This window comes from Stegostoma tigrinum, chromosome 4 (genome assembly GCF_030684315.1).
Source record: "Stegostoma tigrinum isolate sSteTig4 chromosome 4, sSteTig4.hap1, whole genome shotgun sequence".
Classification (NCBI taxonomy): domain Eukaryota; kingdom Metazoa; phylum Chordata; class Chondrichthyes; order Orectolobiformes; family Stegostomatidae; genus Stegostoma; species Stegostoma tigrinum.
Window position 1 is genome coordinate 28685627 of NC_081357.1, and position 18793 is coordinate 28704419.

Genomic DNA, 18793 nt, shown 5'->3' on the forward strand with positions numbered 1-18793 from the left:
GGCACTCGTGAAAGGATCTGTTTATTCCTATGCTTTGTTTCCCATCGCCAACCAATTCTCTACTCGTGTCAGTAAACTACCTCCAATCCCATGCACTTTAATTTTATATATGTTAGTCTCTTATGTGGGACATTATTGAAAGATTCTGATGGTCCAAGTAAACCACATTCATTGCCTCCTCCTTATCAACTCTACTAGTTCATCATCAAAGAATTCCTGTAGATTTGTTGACCATGATTACCCTTTCATGGTTACCATGCATGATTACCTATGCTGACTTTGTCTGAACTTGTCACTGATTTCATAGCTGATACTTGGAAAGATGTCATGATGGATTCTAGTATTTACCAACTACCAATGTTACGCTAACTGTTCTATAATTCCCTATTTTGTCTCTACCTCCTCTTTTTAAACCAGTAGGCTTACATAGCTACCCTCCAATTGAAAGTAGCTGTTCAAAAATACAGAATCTTGAAAGATGGTCACCAATGCATCCACTATTTCTCTCAAGCCTCTTCTTTTTGTGTCCTGTAATGTAGATTAATGGGTTCTGGGGATTTATCAGCCTTTAATCCTGGCAATTTTCCAATATCGTTTCCCTATTAATACTGATTTCCTGCACTGCACCATCTTACTGGACTCTGTTCCACAATTTTTGGGAAGTTACTTGTTTCCTAGTTTGCGAAGACAAAGTATTTATTTAATTGGACCACCATCTCTTTGTTACACATAATAACTTCACCTATTTCTGACTGTAAGAAACTTACATTTGTCTTCATTAATCTTTTTTGCTTCACATACCTATACAAGTATTTGTAATCAGTTTGAGTGTTCCCACAAGCCAACTCTCATTCTCCATTTTCCTCCTATTAATCAATCCCTTTTCCTCCTGTCTTGAAATCTAAACTGCTGGCAATTCTCTGGGGCCTTTTGTTTTGGCCAATTTGTATGTAACTTGTTTGGATCTAATTTCCTTTCTCAGTCATGGCTGAGCCACGTTTCCTGTTTTATTCTTGTGACAATGAACAATTGTTAGTTTATCTATGCCTCTTTGCCATCATCCCTTTAAGTAGCATTCAGGAATCTATCAATAACCAGTTCACTTCTCATGCCAGACAACAAGGTGTAGAGCTGGATGAACACAGCAGGGCAAGCAGCATCTCAGGAGCACAAAAGCTGGTGTTTCGGGCCTAGACCCTTCATCAGAAAAGGGGGATGGGGAGAGGATTCTGAAATAAATAGGGAGAGAGGGGGAGGCAGATCGAAGATGGATAGAGGAGAAGAAAGGTGGAGAGGAGACAGACAGGTCAAAGGGGTGAGGAAGGAGCCTATAGAGGTGAGTATAGGTGGGGAGATAGGGAGGGGATAGGTCAGTCTGGGGAGGATGGACAGGTCAAGGGGGCAGGATGAGGTTAGTAGGTAGGAAATGGAGGTGAGACTTGAAGTGGGAGGAGGGGATAGGTGAGAGGAAGAACAGGTTAGGGAGGCAGGGACGAGCTGGGCTGGTTTTGGGATGCAGTGGGGGGAGGTGAGATTTTGAAGCTTGTGAAATCCACATTGATACTATTGGGCTGCAGGGTTCCCAAGTGGAATATGAGTTGCTGTTCCTGCAACCTTCGGGTGGCATCGTTGTGGGACTGCAGGAGGCCCAGGATGGACATGTCGTCTAAGGAATGTAAGGGGGAGTTAAAATGGTTCGCGACCGGGAGGTGCAGTTGTTTATTGCGAACCAAACGTAGGTGTTCTGCGAAGCAGTCCCCAAGCTTCCGCCTGGTTTCCCCGATGTAGAGGAGACCACAACGGATACAGCGGATGCAGTATACCACATTGGCAGATGTGCAGGTGAACAGCTGCTTAATGTGAAAAGTCTTCCTGGGGCCTGGGATGGGGCAGGTGTAGCATTTCTGGCGGTTGCAGGGAAAAGTGCCAGGTGTGGGGGGGCTGGTGGGGAGTGTTAGAGCAGACAAGGGAGTCACGGAGAAAGTGGTCCCTCCGGAAAGTGGACATGGGTGGGGATGGAAAATTGTCTTTGGTGGTGGGGTCGAACTGCAGATGGCGGAAGTGTCGGAGGATGATGTGTTGGATCCAGAGGTTGGTGGGGTGGTAGGTGAGGACAAGGGGGATTCTTTTATGGTTGTTATTGCAGGGATGGGGTGTGAGGGATGAGTTGCGGGAAATGCGGGAGACACGGTCGAGCGTGTTCTCAACCACTGCAGGGGGCGAAGTTGCCGTCCTTGAAAAACGAGGACATCTGAGATGTACGTGAGTGGAATGCCTCATCCTGGGAGCAGATGCGGTGGAGGCGAAGGAATTGGGAATAGGGGTTGGCATTTTTGCAGGAAGGTGGATGGGAGGAGGTGTATTCTAGGTAGCTGAGGGAGTCGGTCGGCTTGAAATGGATATCGGTTCCTCAGTGGTTGCCTGAGATGGAGACAGAGGGGTCCAGGAATGTGAGCGAGGTGTTAGAGATAGTCCGGTGAACTTAAGTTGGGGTGGAAGGTGTTGGTGAAGTGGATGAACTGTTCGAGCTCCTCACGGGAGCATGAGGCGGCACCGATACAGCAATCGATGTACCGGAGCAAGAGGTGGGGTTTAGGCCAGTGTAGGTACGGAAGAGGGATTGTTCCACGTAACCTTCAAAGAGGCAGGAATAGCTTGGGCCCATGTGGGTACCCATGGCCACCCCCTTTGTCTGTAGGAAGTGGCAGGAATGGAAAGAGAAGTTGTTGAGGGTGAGGACAAGTTCAGCGAAGTGGATGAGGGCATCATGCCATCCTAGTTTCCCTCATTTAGATTCATCAACATGGCAAAAAGTCATTAACAGGATGTCATTGTTATCAATATATACAGTTGATTTGAGAGTGGGTAGAAACAAAATTACCTAACCTCGTGAGATAAATCCACACTGCTAGGGGAAAGAGCAGTCAAATCATTAAAGGTAAATGAGACAAGTGAAGGAAACTAACTCATTCTTGTCTACAGGGCAGAACACAGGAAAGTGTTCTCTGGTCATTATTTGCGGACTGCTCACTGAAATTAATGATACTGTATGTTGCAGATACAGTTCTTAGGATTAAAAGATTCAAAGTCAATGGGGAGAAAATGGGAACAGGGTACTGAGTTGGATGATAAGCCATGATTGAACTGAATAATGGAGCAGGCTTGAAGGGTCAATGGCATACTCCTACTTTTTATGTTTCTATGGCAGCACCAAGGAGAGCCAACCTAAGGAAAGGTACAGCATATTCTGATCAGAGGATTAACAAAAATATCAAGGAAGTCATGCTGAATCACATGGAACACTGAGTATAACTGTGGTCAACATAATTCCAACAAGGTAAATTCAAGTGAAGAAAAAGTAAACTGATAGCCAAACTTAAGACAGAAATTTGCATAAGTTAACGACTCTGGATTGTTTATTTGGGCAAAAAAAGAAGGCTAAAGGTATGAATCAAATATTCAAGTTCCTGGAAGGTTTAGGTAAAATGATCCACAATAATCTGAGGTTTCCACAAACTCTAAATTCATGATATAAAGAGAATGCAGAAAAGCTTATATTTAACTACTTCATTATAAGTACTTCTCATAAATGCGTGAAAAACTTTATGGAAGTCTAGGCATCAATATTTTGCCAGCCACTGGTCTGTAGGCCACTTTACTGCTCTTTACTTTCCTTGTCATTGTTAATATTAAACACGCTAGAAGAAATCTCAATTAAAATGCACATGAAGGAATATCTGTTTGTTTCTCAAGATAAATAAAAGGGAACATCTGCATTTCACAAATCACAGTGTACAAAAGTATTTGTGAAGTGGTAGAGAGTCAATATTACTATAACAGTGTAAGGACAATGACCTATTAAAAATTTACTGCAAGTGGAAGCAAACAGCATGAAAACATCAGCATGTTAAGCTTTGTAAAGGCTGTCTCAGGGCAGTCTGTCAACCCTGGTACGTAGTTAAGTTCAACTGTGAAAAAGCAAAATCAACAGTGGTATATACTGACAATGTGTCTAGCTATTTTGTAGAAGTTTAATAATTTTGAGTCAATTTTAAATATCTTTAAAAATTAATTTTCACATATGAGTCAAAAAAGGATTTGTTTTTACCATTTTCAATGGTTTCAGCGAGCCTATGAATGGATTCACTGCATACCAAGATTCTGGAGAAGGATATTGACCAGGCTCCACAATATACGAATTTCCTTGATAGAAAGGCTCTTCAAATAGAACCCAACTAGAAGACAAATTTCAACAAGCAAGAGTTATGCTACTGCTTACATAGTACATAGAACATATATCACAGAGAAAAAAAAAGACCAATCAGTCCATTTCAGTGTCCATGCTCCATTTGACGATCCTCCCACCTTTCCTGATCTTGCATATCAGTATGACCCTCTGGTCCCTTCTTCATCATACAGTTATCTGGACTCTCCTTAAATGCATCTATTCACTTCAATCACTCAATATGGCAATGGGAATCAGCCTGTCATTACACTTCTGTTTAGTGTACCTCTACATTTTGTGCATCAATGTTGTAAATATTTTTTGTACAGTCTCTAGCGTTTTGTGACCAAAATCATACGTCACATACCAGACATGGAATGGGTGGCCCGGTGGCTCTAAGGATGGCATGGTCACTCAGTGGTTTCAGTGCTGCTTCCCACAGTGACAAGGACCCGGGTTCGATTCCAACTGCAGGAGACTGTGTGTGGAGTTTGCACGTTCTCCCTGTGTCTGTGTGGGTTTCTGCCAGCTGCCCTCATTTCCTCCCACTGTCCAAAGATATGCAGGTTAGGTGGATTGGCCATGCTAAATTTCCCATAGTATTGAAGGATGTGCAGGCTAAGTGGGTTAGCCATGGGAAATGCAGGGTTACAGGGATCAGATCGGGGATGGGTCTGAGTAGGATGCCTTTCAGAGGACCGGTGTGGGCTCGTTGGTCCAAATGACCTGTTTCCACACGGTAAGGATTCTACTTTTTAAAATAAAATCTCAATACAAATGATGGATGACTTTCCATTTCAGTTCTATTCCACATGTGTCTTTGGTTCTTGTTGGCTTTTGTTACTAGTCTCAGTGATTTATGCATCTGGACGCCAAGATAGCGCTGCTTCTCTATCTCATTTAGATTTCAACGTTCTAAATAATACACAAAATGTCCTAATCTTCTTGCAAAAAAAAGCTCAGATGTATTTATACTGAAAAATATTTTTGAATTATATACCTATTCTGCAAATTTGTTAATGTGCTTATGATATGTTGAGGTCCTCCTCATGTGGCATATCAACATCACTTTCAATTTAGGGTCATCTATTTAGAAATGTCTTTTTATTCCAAAGCCCAAATTTTCAACCTTTAATTCAATAAGTAGGATATTGATTATCTCGGAGTTAGAGGTACCAATGTAATGAGATTTTGGGAATTAATTAGTTGTTGTATTAAAATGTATAATGGTTTTGTGGTGTGTTGGTATTGTCCGTGCCTCTGGGCCTGTTGGTATGAGTTCAAGTTTCATCTTCCTGGAAGTGCATCATAACATGTTGGAGTAGGCTGATTGAAAGATACTTATTAAAACGTATATAAAGAACCAGCCAGAAGGAGTTGAGAGAGCACTAGAATGGAGAAGTGAAGAAATGTGTGAAGAAATTAAGAAGCTCTTTCAAAGTACTTTGATCTTTGTGCTTGCAAATAGACTCCAGGAACTTCCAACAACAATTATTAATATATATAGTGGACAACAGCACCACTTTCTATCTTCTGCCTCTCTTCACTGCTACTCTCTAATTTCTGGCTTGAAGCCAACGAGCTAACCATTCTGCAACTTGTCCTCTGACCTTGCATTCTCTGAACTTATTCACTTGTCTATTATGTAGTACTTATCAAAGGTTATTTTTGAAAATCTAGATGAGTTACATTAATCTAGATAAATTGTACTCAGCTCTTCTAATAAAAGCTCTCAAAATGCTGAACACTGGAAACAAAGAGAAAATGCTTAAACAAAAGATCAGAACTCAATACAAAAATTAATCTTTAGGATGGAGATGATGAGATATTTCTTCACCCAAGGAATGGTGAGCCTGTGGAATTCTTTACCGCAGGAAGTTGTTGATGCCAAAACATTGAATGTATTCAAGAAGTGACTAGATATAGCACTTGGGGTGAATGGGTTCAATAGTTATGGGGAGAAAGCAGGATTAGGCTCTTGAGTTGGATGATCAGCCATGGTTGTGAAGAATGGCGGAGCAGGCTCGAAGGGCTGATGGGCTCCTCCTGCTCCTATCTTCTATGTTTCTACAAAAATGCAGGAGTAAGAAGTAAGCAACAGTATCTGAGTCAAAGTGCTGGCTATGCAAAATTTGAAACGTTGCTTTTCAAATTGTGGGAACCACAAATGTTTGTTAGAATAAAAACTAGAAAGTTGAAACTTTGGACAAAGCCCAGGAGTTTCCAATTTACTATTTGAATTTTTCAAACTCAAAGATCAAAAATAACTCTGTATTGAGCTTCACTGATTATTTATAAGCCTTGATTGGAAAAGCAGAGCCGTTTAAACAGAGATCACATGAATTTGTTAAATCTTGCAAGACAAACCGATGGAATAACATATTAATATTATGCTACATGTTACCCAGTAGCAGTTATTGGATGGTTGGTTCCTGTTTTGCCTGAAACTGGGGAGTGGTGCAATTGAAAAGAGACCTCCAAGAATCATAGAATCCTTACGGGGTGAAAGCAGGCCATTTGGCCCATCGAGTCTACACTGATCCTCTGGACAGCATTCCACCCAGCCCCACCCTTTATCCTATCCTTGCATTTTCCACGCCAGAAGTCTGAAGCTAATACAGGTCTCTGCCTTTCCTGGAAAAGAAAACCTTACTGTTGTACAGAGGTTTGCAAAGAAGCAGTGTGTTTTCTCTTTCTCGCCCACACTCTCTCTCTGAGTAAAAGACAACAAAGCTGAACTGTTAACTCAATAAAGGGCCTGAGTAAAACCAACTATCTATCCAAGCTGAGGGCTTCTGCTTGTTTTACATCCAAGAGCAATATGATCTTGCCACCAGAAACCAGCAGAATCATCGTGTGTGTGTGTGTGTGTGTGTGTGTGTGTGTGTGTGTGTGTGTGTGTGTGTGTGTGTGTGTGTGTGTGTGTGTCAGGGTGGGGCAGTTTGTTCGGGTTTGAAGGGGACACATTTGCCATGTGTTAAAGACTAAATTTGTACATTGCTATGATGCCAGCTTAAGTTATTACCAGGCTTGTCACATTGCAGGCTAAAATCTGGCTTGATGGATCATTTTTTGATTGTTTTATTTTTAATGAAATGGTTTCTTGCTGAAACATAAGCAGGTAACGCTGCAGATTTTGCTTTAACAATGAAAATTTATTTTTCAAAAAGATAAGCAGAATAAAATCAAACTATCTACTTATCACACAAATTCAAAGATTTTTAAACACCCAATAAAAGTCTAATCACCTCAATCCCAACAGTCTGTCATAAATTATAAAGAAAAAGGCAACTTTTGTGTGGACCCAAAACACAACTGACATAGAACACATAAATGTGAATCATATAGCACTCACATCAGACACCCTGTCTTTAATAGCCCACTAGGTTAAGGCACTAATGACTCTAACTTATAAACTGGAACTGCAGATAGTTCCATCCTATTAGTTATTATGCACCTGAGCTTAAGCTACATAGCTCCAAATGACCTATTCAGAGTTTTATTCCAACACCTTCAGTCCGAATAACACTTACCTTTTACCCTAAAGTAACCTCAAAAATATATCCTTTCCTTCCTGGGACACACAGCCATCTTTATTCAAGCATTTAGGAGGCCTGCTCAAATCTCACAAAAAAGCTAAAAGAAAACTCTCTCCCCAAGCTATACGTGTTTCTCCTCAGCTTTAAAAGACCTCTCATGATCTTCTAACCCATAGCTTATTTATCTTGTCTGTCATATAACCCTAACAATGTACACAAAGCCCATTAATTCTAAAGGTATGCCTCAGAAACTGTTTAAAAAGAAATCATTATGGCTACAGAAATACTTCAAACACACAGAAAAAAAAATCTCATTAACCCAGAACCTAAGAGCCCAAACTTGCAAATAAATTATATAAAAAATACAAATCACATAGTTTATGAACATACTAACAAAGAATATTGCCACTCAACCCTTTGAGCCTGTTCTGTCATTCAATAAGCTCATGGCTGATTACATTTTAGTGTTAACTCTACATTCCCATATATCCTGATAATCTTTATTTATTCCCTTGGTAATCAAGAATCTATCAATCTCTGTCTTATGAATATTGAAAGATTCTGCAACCCCTGTCTTTTGCAGAAGTGTTTACAAACACTCTCAACATTCCACAAAGGAAAGTTACCTGAGGCTGGAATTGAACCTGGGTCCCTGGTACTGTGAGGCAGCAGTACTAACTCTGAGCCACCCGAAAGAAAGATCCAAGCCAACATATCAATCTGTGCACCTTGATTTTTCATTTTGCACAATAACTTTTAGTGCGGCACTTTACTAAATGCCTTCTGGAAATTTAAGTACAATACATCCATTGCTTTCCCTTTATCCACAGTACAAGTTATTTTTGCAAGGCAGATGTTAAGCTAACTGACCAATAGTTTCCTGCTTTCTTCCTCCTTCACTTTTTGAATAAAGGAGTTACATTAGTTATTTTTCAAACTAAACAAACCTTCCCTGAATCTGGAGCATTTTGGAAAATTAAAACTAGTGCATCAACTATCTCACTAGTTACTTCTCTTCAGACCTCAGGGTGAAATCCATCAGGAGATGTGGATTTGTCGCATCTCAGCTCCAACACTTTATTCAGTATTACTTCCATAGTGATTACAATTTTCTTCACTTCCTCCCTCCCTTTCAATTCCTGAGTTATTCCTATTTCCAGGATGCTACTTGTCTCCTTTTTTGTGAAGGCCAAAACAGCTTGCTTTCTTGTCATGGATCCTGCCTAACTGAGTGTGATTTCCAGCAGTTTTTGTTTCTGGTAGAGATTCCAGCATCTACAGTAATTTTCTCCGACAAAATATCTGTTCAGTTCATCTGTTGTCTCCTTATTCCCCCATTACTAATTCCCCAGGTTCATTTTCTAACGGACCAACATTCAGAATGCAAGCGAGTTTTGAGAAGAACTCAAAACTCCAGAACTCAGAATGCAACCTGCAGGGTGTCGTATTGGCAAAGGCTAGAAAAAAAATGTGTGCAGCATACAGAACATAGAACATTACAACACAGTACAGGCCCTTCAGTCCACGATGTTGTGCCGAACTTTTACCCTAATACCAAGGACTATCTAACTTCCACCCCTGCCTTATACTGTCATCCATATGCCTAGCACCCAAGCTTCAGTCAAACTGTGGGCACTTTATTGGCACACTTAAAATATCTCATGCTTTTTTGAAGCCTCCGCTAGAGGTTTGGTATCTCCAGCAAAATGAATACTAGCAGAGTAAAGACGGTAATTAAAAAATAAATAGACAACTAACTATAAACACTGTAAAGACATGTCTCACTTTACATTAACAACCTCTCACAATGTGCTTAAATAAGTTATACATTTCTATCATAAAAGATTAAGGTATGTTACTGGCACAAGACTGTATAAATGATTGTGCTCACACTGGAAAATTATCAATATTCTAGAGGTATAATAAAGTTAAAGTATACTCATGAATCAAGCCAAAAGTTCCTAAGGTGTTTGTCTTGAGTAAAGCAAGATCAAGGTCCTGGGCTTCTTCATTGAACACCTTTACCAATCAGTGTCAGTACAATGGATTACATTGTTGAGATAACTGTAGTGGCCTGTCAGTTTGATGTTAGCAAGGACCAAGGATATTTGAAGTATTCATCATTGTCAGTTGTATTTCCCATGATTTTCTGTCCATTCACATTAGTAAGAAGTTCTAGAATTCATGCCAATGATTTCATTGCCTTTGCGGCTCCTTTGTTAAAAATATTTTATGATTTGCAGATAGGACAGTACATGGGAATCAATTTATATCAGTTAAAGATAACTGTCCTTTTTAAAGTTATTCTTAGGTGTGCGTTTGGTTATTTAAAATGAAAATGAAATGTGTATGAGAATTTATGTTTTATCTATCCATAGAATCTGGGTATCACTGACAAAACCAGCATTTATTGCTTTAGAGATGGTGGTGAGCCTCTGACTTAAAGCATTGCAGCCAGACCATTTCAGCTGTTAGTTGAGAGTCAACCAAGTTGCTCTGGACCTAAAGTCGCATAGGCCACGCAAGGATGACAGATTTCTTTCCTCAAAAGAACATTGGTGAACCAAATATTTCACAAAGGTTTGGTAGTTTCATTGTCAACATTACTGGTACCAGAATTTTATTGCAGATATAGTTAATCAACAAAATTTAAGTTCCTCACCTGGTTCAGCAGCACTATAGCTATGCTACTACATATCTAGAAGCATAGGGTAGAATCCTTTATCCATCACTTGCAAGTTTCAAATTGTAGTGACTGGGACAAGGGCCAGGTGGATCTCATTGGCAATGAGATTCTTGATTTGGGGTTGTTAACCTGGGCCAATCGAGGAGACTTGGCTGACAGATTGTAAACAAGAGATTCAGAGAGGTTCCTCATTTAGGGGTGCGAACTGATTCTGAGCTGGCTGGTCAGAGCCCATGTAGTGTGAACATGTTAATAAAAGGTGACATGGTGACAGAATACTCAGTCTCTGTGCAATTACTTCACAAACGTATCTCCATTTTGTACAATTATACAAGCAACTATTTGTCCAGACGATTTTGTTTGACTGTTGAGCTGTGCATCAAGCAGTATTTAGGAGTTGCCAGAGCATTTATTAGAAAACAAGAAAAACTTTTATATAAATTGTAGTACCCTTAATGTGAAAAAAAATCTCCAAACACTTCCAAGAAAAAAAAAATGCAATGTAAATGTAGATAATAGGAGATATCACTGAACATTTGGTAGCTATTAAGAAGTCATGTGAGGGAAGTGTAGCAGAGTCAAAAAATATGGAGCTGGAAAAGCACAGCAGATCAGACAGTATCGGAGGAGCACGGAAGTCAATGCTTCAGGTCAGAACCCTTCTGTTGTTGATGTTGTTTGACCTGCTTTGCTTTTCCTGCTCCACATTTTTTGACTCTAACTTCCAGCATTTGCAGTCCTTTCTGTCTTGAAGTGTAACAGAGGTCAACAAAAGAATGTGTAATTGGAAGAGGAATGGTGTGCATAAGTAAAGACTCTAGACAAGTTAAGAGGGCTAAAAATGAGCATTACATTACAGTTCCAGAAAAAAAAGCTGTCATCTAAAACTACAAAACACCTGCCTGGAGAAATTCATAAATACATGAAATATGAAGAACCACGAGGGAATAAGAGAGAAAAAAAATACTTTTGAAGGGTTAACTACCATCATATTTAAAATAAGTATATTAGAGTCTGATGTGAAGAGAAGTTATTCAAATCTTTCAAGTCAGCCAGTCATAAAGTGAGCTTGTAGCTAGTGGGAGATGGGGAAGACACTTCAATATACATTTCCTTTCCTTGTTGTGAACATCCCTCTACAAATGTAACATAAATAATAATAAGGGCCTGTTTCCACACTGTAGGTAATCTAATCTAATCTAAATTGTCTTGCAGTGACCATCCCATGCAATGCGGTCAACATGATAAAAGTTCTATCTTGAAGAGGGAAATCCTCTCTCAAATTATTGAGAAATGATTTTGAAGAAGTGACCAGGAAGGTTGATGAGGGCAGGACAGTAGATGTGGTCTACGTGGATTTCAGTAAGGCCTTTGATAAGGTTCCACATGGTAGACTGTTCTGGAAGGTTAGATTGTATGAAATCCAGGGAGTGCTGGCAAATTCAATACACAGTTGGCTTGATGGTAGGAAGCAGAGAGTTACAGTGGAATGATGCTTGTCCTGCGATGACTTGTGTGCCTCAGGGGTTGGTTCTGGGTCCATTACTGTTTGTTGTCTACATCAATGATTTGGATGAAAATGTAGAAGGCATGCTAAGTAAGTTTGTGAATGACACTAAAATAGGCGTTATCACAGACAGTGAGGAAGGTTATCAGAAATTGCAACAAGATCTTGATCAGCTGGAGAAATGGCTTGAGAAACAGCAAATAAGGTTTCACATAGATAAGTGTGAGGTGTTGCATTTTGGAAAGTCAAATCAAGGTAGGAGTTTCATGGTGAATGGTAGAGCCTTAAGGCATGTAATGGAACAGAGGGACTTTGGAGTTCTGGTGCATGGTTCTCTGAAAGTGGAGTCACAGGTATACAGGGCAGTGGAGAAGGCTTTTGGTGCACTGGCCTTCATCAGTCAGGACATTGAGTACAGAAGTTGGGGGAAGATAAGTTGCAGTTGTACAGGATGTTGGTGAGGCTGTATTTGAAGCATTGTGTTCAGTTTTGGTTACTTTGCAACAGGAAGCATGTTATTAAAGAAGAAATTTATGAGGATGTTGCCAGGGCTCAAGGGACTGAGTTACACAGAGAGGTTGATCAAGTTAGGACTTCTTTCTTTACAGTGTAGCAGACTGAGGGGGGGGATCTCATAGAAGTGTATAAGATCATGAGAGGCATGGATAGGGTGAATGCACTCAGTCTTTTTTCCCAGAGTCGGGGATTCAAGGACTAGAGCGCATCAGTTTAAAGTAAGAGAGGAAAGAGTGCATTAGAACCTGAGGGGTAGTAAGAACTGCCAATGCTGGAGTCAGAGATAACACCGTGTGGAGCTGGAGGAAGACAGCAGGCCAGGCAGCACCTGAAGAGCAGGAAAGCTGAAAAATATTTTTCTGAAGAAGAGTCAGCTTTCCTGTTCCTCTGATGCTGCCTGGCCTGTTGTGATCCTCCAGCTCCACACTGTGTTATCAAAGCCTGAGGGGCAACTGTTTTACACAGACAGTGGTATGCATATAGAATGAGCTGCCAGCAGACGTGGTTGAGACAGGTATATTAACAACATTAAAAAGGCATTTGGACTAATACATGGAAAGGAAAGGTTTAGAAGGATAACGGGCCAAGTGCAGGGAAATGGGCTTCAGATCGGTTTGACAAGTCGGCACAACATCGAGGGCTGAAGGGCCTGTACTGTGCTGTAATGTTCTATGTTCTATGTTCTATGAAATGGGGTTAGTGTGGATGGACATTTTGGTCAGCATGGACCCATTTGGGCCAAAGGGCCTGTCTCCATGCTGTAGGGCTCTGTGACTCTATGACTGTGTGCAATCAGCTTGAAGCAGGAACAAAGTAATTGTATGGTAACAAAGTGTGTAGCTGGATGAACACAGCAGGCCACGCAGCATCTCAGGAGCACAAAAGCTGACGTTTCGGGCTTAGACCCTTCATCAGAGGGTCTAGGCCTAAAACACCAGCTTTTGTGCTCCTGAGATGCTGCTTGGCCTGCTGTGTTCATCCAACTACACACTTTGTTATCTTGGATTCTCCAGCATCTGCAGTTCCCATTATCTCTGATCACAAGTAATTGTATGGACTGAGTTGAGTGTTGAGTTCCAAATAAAAGTCAACTGATTCAAAATTAATTCTATTTCTCTGCAGATACCGTCAGGGTTCACAGATTTTTCCAGCACTTTCTGTTTCTATTTCAGATTTCCAGTATCTGTAGTATTTTGCCATTGTAATAGTGTACAGGCTGATACCTGTTGACTCTCTGGAATGCTGACTATCAGGGTGCATCTAGAATCTTTGCACAAATCACTTCTTTGCAATAATTTGACATACGCATGTAACTACTCATCGGGAAGTGGTAAGCTTAACCTGTTTAACTTAAGCTACTGAATCACAAATGCCATTTTCAATTTTTTATAACTATTTCTAAGCTGCATTTGTGCAAACAATCATTTCATGCATTAGGGAAACATAAATCAATTGGCCACTATAAATTTCTGATCGAACTCAATGTTCAGAAGAAGCAACGATTCAGATAAAATGTTTTTTTCTTTGATGTCTACAAATGTGATGCCACAGTGGATAAAATCCATCACGTGAAACTCAATAAACCTTTAGATTAAAAAGAGGCCAACAATCTAATCCTTAAACTCATGGTTAATTTCTCACTGCCAGGTTGGTTGTGCAGAGTTGGGCAATTTCCTGACCTGGCGAACCTGGCTCACGTGAAGCATCCCTGAGTGGCCAAATTTTCATTCCCACGTATTGGAGGAGGTTGGGACCACAGGAAATATAGTGAAGTTGACTCACCACCCTGGAAACAACATGGAGCAAGTCACAAGGGCTGCTAAATGCTGAGGCAGACTCAATTTCTTGAAATTTTCCCAGTTATATTAAGAACAGTAAGACTCTCCAGACCTCTCCCCTCAGAAGACCACACGTCTCACACACTTGTCATGCCTCATTCATGTCCATTCATGCCTCATAGTTCCTCATATGTTGGATGGCAACCTATGTCTGTCTACCCACCCCCATGGTCTCTTATAGCTACCATGCCAGCCCATGCCAATCCACCTTGTTTTTCGAACTGATTGCCATGCACGGACTTCTTTAAAAAAAACACTCATTGATTGGCTTAATACATTCAAATCACTTGTAATAAGCATGTCTAATCTTAGAACCACACAAAGGCAGCTTATCTCTAATTAAATAACTCAAACCCACCTTCAAAAATGATAAATTGTCGAAGGAGTCAACAATGATCTTTTAATCATTATCATTAGATTTATGTCAATAAATATCAACTGAAATTACAAGCACTCATTTTATTTTAATTGCAGGTATTATTTTACCATAAAATATATAGAGCAGGGGATTTAAATGACTTGGTAGTCTGACAATTCCACAGACTTTATCCACTTTTTATGCACATTTATGTTCACTCTTTGCAAGTCAAAGGAGTACCTGACCTCTCCAAAGAAATTTGGCAGGTTTCTCCAATTGTTTGGAAATACCAGTCACAAAAATTGCTGAATGAAGGTAGCTGTGTTTATAATTGTGCCCCTGCTTATGTGAAATCCAAATGCACATGTACATCCCACACCCAGTTTCCATGTCACTTGGCAAAAATGGTGATGCCAGATATGAGGATAGGTCTTCCAGATTCAGAGCTCCAGCATCTTTTTGGCTTGGGTGCAAAGCCCTTTGTGAAAATTCTAACTGTTGTATTCAAAGTACAACAACACTGAAAAGCATCATTTCATTTAACCCTGCATACTGAGGGGAAGAAGTAGAGCCACAGAAACCTGTATCCATTTAATGAAAGTTCCAGGGTTGACTGACACTAACAAAAACTGCTTTTATACTGTAATTATAACAATCTTTTCCTTCTTGAGATATGGTCAAAATAAGTTGTGATATTCAGTAAATTGCACGAGGTGACTAAAACCAAGATTGCAATATCTTAACTATATTTCACACACTAGGTATTATCCTGAGAAGGGTGAAACAATGATGGAACTAGTTTATGGTTTTGATCAACTTTGCCCTTTAGAAGAACACTGCGTTTTTGAGATTTGCAGTTTATATCTGAGACTGTCTGGCGAAGGTGAGAATTGCAGTGATGTTGAAGGTGGTATGTGAGATTACTCTGCATAAATAATGATATGGCTGATGTACCTTAACTTTGCAAAGAGGGCTGCTAAACTTTAGAAACTTAATAACTTAAAATGGTGCCGTTTCAGGTGAGATTCCAGAACAGTGTCTACGAAATAGGTGTCATGTTATACTCCAAGATCTTACAACTACACTAAGCATCAATGGGATCCTCAAACCAAAGTACCAACATCATCTACGTGTGAAAGGTAAAACTGTTAAGTCTGCTTAGCGATGCTTAAGGGAAATCTTTCAAAATGTTCTGCCTGACTGTGAATTAGGAAACTCCAATTTCTAGTATGACTCTCACAAGAATTAACATGCCTTGCTTAATCATGTACCAAATCACAATAGACTTGTTGCCTGATAATAAAATGTGAGGCTGGATGAACACAGCAGGTCAAGCAGCATCTCAGGAGCACAAAAGCTGACGTTTCAGGCCTAGACCCTTCATCAGAGAGGGGGATGGGGTGAGGGAACTGGAATACATAGGGAGAGAGGGGGAGGCGGACCGAAGATGGAGAGTAAAGAAGATAGGTGGAGAGAGTATAGGTGGGGAGGTAGGGAGGGGATAGGTCAGTCCAGGGAAGACGGACAGGTCAAGGAGGTGGGATGAGGTTAGTAGGTAGCTGGGGGTGCGGCTTGGGGTGGGAGGAAGGGATGGGTGAGAGGAAGAACCGGTTAGGGATGCAGAGACAGGTTGGACTGGTTTTGGGATGCAGTGGGTGGGGGGGAAGAGCTGGGCTGGTTGTGTGGTGCAGTGGGGGGAGGGGACGAACTAGGCTGGTTGAGGGATGCAGTAGGGGAAGGGGAGATTTTGAAACTGGTGAAGTCCACATTGATACCATATGGCTGCAGGGTTCCCAGGCGGAATATGAGTTGCTGTTCCTGCAACCTTCGGGTGGCATCATTGTGGCAGTGCAGGAGGCCCATGATGGACATGTCATCTAGAGAATGGGAGGGGGAGTGGAAATGGTTTGCGACTGGGAGGTGCAGTTGTTTGTTGCGAACTGAGCGGAGGTGTTCTGCAAAGCGGTCCCCAAGCCTCCGCTTGGTTTCCCCAATGTCGAGGAAGCCGCACCGGGTACAGTGGATGCAGTATACCACATTGGCAGATGTGCAGGTGAACCTCTGCTTAATGTGGAATGTCATCTTGGGGCCTGGGATAGGGGTGAGGGAGGAGGTGTGGGGACAAGTGTAGCGTTTCCTGCGGTTGCAGGGGAAGGTGCCGGGTGTGGTGGGGTTGGAGGGCAGTGTGGAGCGAACGAGGGAGTCACGGAGAGACCACTCTCTCCGGAAAGCAGACAGGGGAGGGGATGGAAAAATGTCTTGTGTGGTGGGGTCGGATTGTAAATGGCGGAAGTGTCGGAGGATGATGCGTTGTATCCGGAAGTTGGTAGGGTGGTGTGTGAGAACGAGGGGGATCCTCTTGGGGCGGTTGTGGCGGGGGCCGGGTGTGAGGGATGTGTTGCGGGAAATACGGGAGACGCGGTCAAGGGCGTTCTCGATCACTGTGGGGGGAAAGTTGCGGTCCTTAAAGAACTTGGACATCTGGGATGTGTGGGAGTCGAATGTCTTATCGTGGGAGCAGATGCGGCGGAGGCGGAGGAATTGGGAATAGGGGATGGAATTTTTGCAGGAGGGTGGGTGGGAGGAGGTGTATTCTAGGTAGCTGTGGGAGTCGGTGGGCTTGAAATGGACATCAGTTACAAGCTGGTTGCCTGAGATGGAGACTGAGAGGTCCAGGAAGGTGAGGGATGTGCTGGAGATGGCCCAGGTGAACTGAAGGTTGGGGTGGAAGGTGTTGGTGAAGTGGATGAACTGTTCGAGCTCCTCTGGGGAGCAAGAGGCGGCACCGATACAGTCATCAATGTACCGGAGGAAGAGGTGGGGTTTGGGGCCTGTGTAGGTGCGGAAGAGGGACTGTTCCACGTAACCTACAAAGAGGCAGGCATAGCTGGGGCCCATGCGGGTGCCCATGGCCACCCCCTTAGTCTGTAGGAAGTGGGAGGAGTCAAAAGAGAAGTTGTTGAGTGTGAGGACGAGTTCAGCTAGGCGGATGAGAGTGTTGGTGGAGGGGGACTGGTCGAGCCTGCGGGACAGGAAGAAGCGGAGGGCCTTGAGGCCATCTCCATGCGGAATGCAGGTGTACAGGGACTGGACGTCCATGGTGAATATGAGGTGTTGGGGGCCAGGGAATTGGAAGTCCTGGAGGAGGTGGAGGGCGTGGGTGGTGTCACGGACGTAGGTGGGGAGTTCCTGGACCAAAGGGGAGAAAATGGAGTCCAGATAGGTGGAGATGAGTTCGGTGGGGCAGGAGCAGGCTGAGACGATGGGTCGACCAGGGCAGGCAGGTTTGTGGATTTTGGGAAGGAGATAGAAACGGGCCGTGCGGGGTTGGGGAACAATGAGGTTGGAGGCTGTGGGTGGGAGGTCCCCTGAGGTGATGAGGTCGTGAATGGTGTTGGAGATGATGGTTTGGTGCTCGGGTGTGGGGTCATGATCGAGGAGGCGGTAGGAGGTGGTGTCGGAGAGTTGGCGTCTGGCCTCGGCGATGTAGAGGTCAGTGTGCCATACTACCACTGCGCCACCTTTGTCTGCGGGTTTGATAGTGAGGTTGGGGTTGGAGCGGAGGGAGCGGAGGGCTGCCCGTTCTGCGGGGGAGAGGTTGGAGTGGGTGAGAGGGGTGGAGAGGTTGAGGCGGTTAATGTCTCGACGGCAGTTGGAGATGAAGAGGTCGAGGGAGGGTAGGAGGCCTGGGGGTGGTGTCCAGGAGGAGGACTTGTGTTGGAAGCGGGTGAAGGGGTCAGTGGAAGGAGGGTTAGGTTCCCGGTTGAAGAAGTAGGCATGGAGGCGAAGACGGCGGAACCTGGTGCTTTATTTTATGGGTTTGCAACCTAGATAACAGAGTCAGAATATACTTTGTAAATATTAGTACCCAGATCTTGAATTTCAATTTCCAAGACACAAATTAAATCACTCAAGTAAAGATAGTTCTTGTTATATATAATCGCAAAAACTTACTGAAAAGATGTACTCAGTGCAGAAAATTGGCAGATTCTAACATTCTTTATGAAGTCTAGGACAAAGTCATACTACTATTCATTCCAATGCTACAATTGTGCGATTTCTTCAGTATTATAGTTATTTTCACCAAGGTACACCCAGTAAAACTATACAGAGGACAATTTCAG

The 18793-nt window shown here is 42.4% G+C and overlaps 1 protein-coding gene across 4 annotated transcripts in view; it reads right to left on the reverse strand.

Moving 5' to 3' along the window:
• crybg1a (crystallin beta-gamma domain containing 1a) overlaps window positions 1-18793 on the reverse strand; it is a 237341-nt gene that overhangs the window by 46633 nt on the left and 171915 nt on the right. For all 4 annotated transcript variants that reach the window (XM_048530499.2, XM_048530501.2, XM_048530500.2 and 1 more), the window contains one exon: window positions 4109-4235. In XM_048530499.2, the coding sequence (XP_048386456.2) occupies window positions 4109-4235 (127 nt within the window). The remainder of the gene's footprint in view (window positions 1-4108; window positions 4236-18793) is intronic.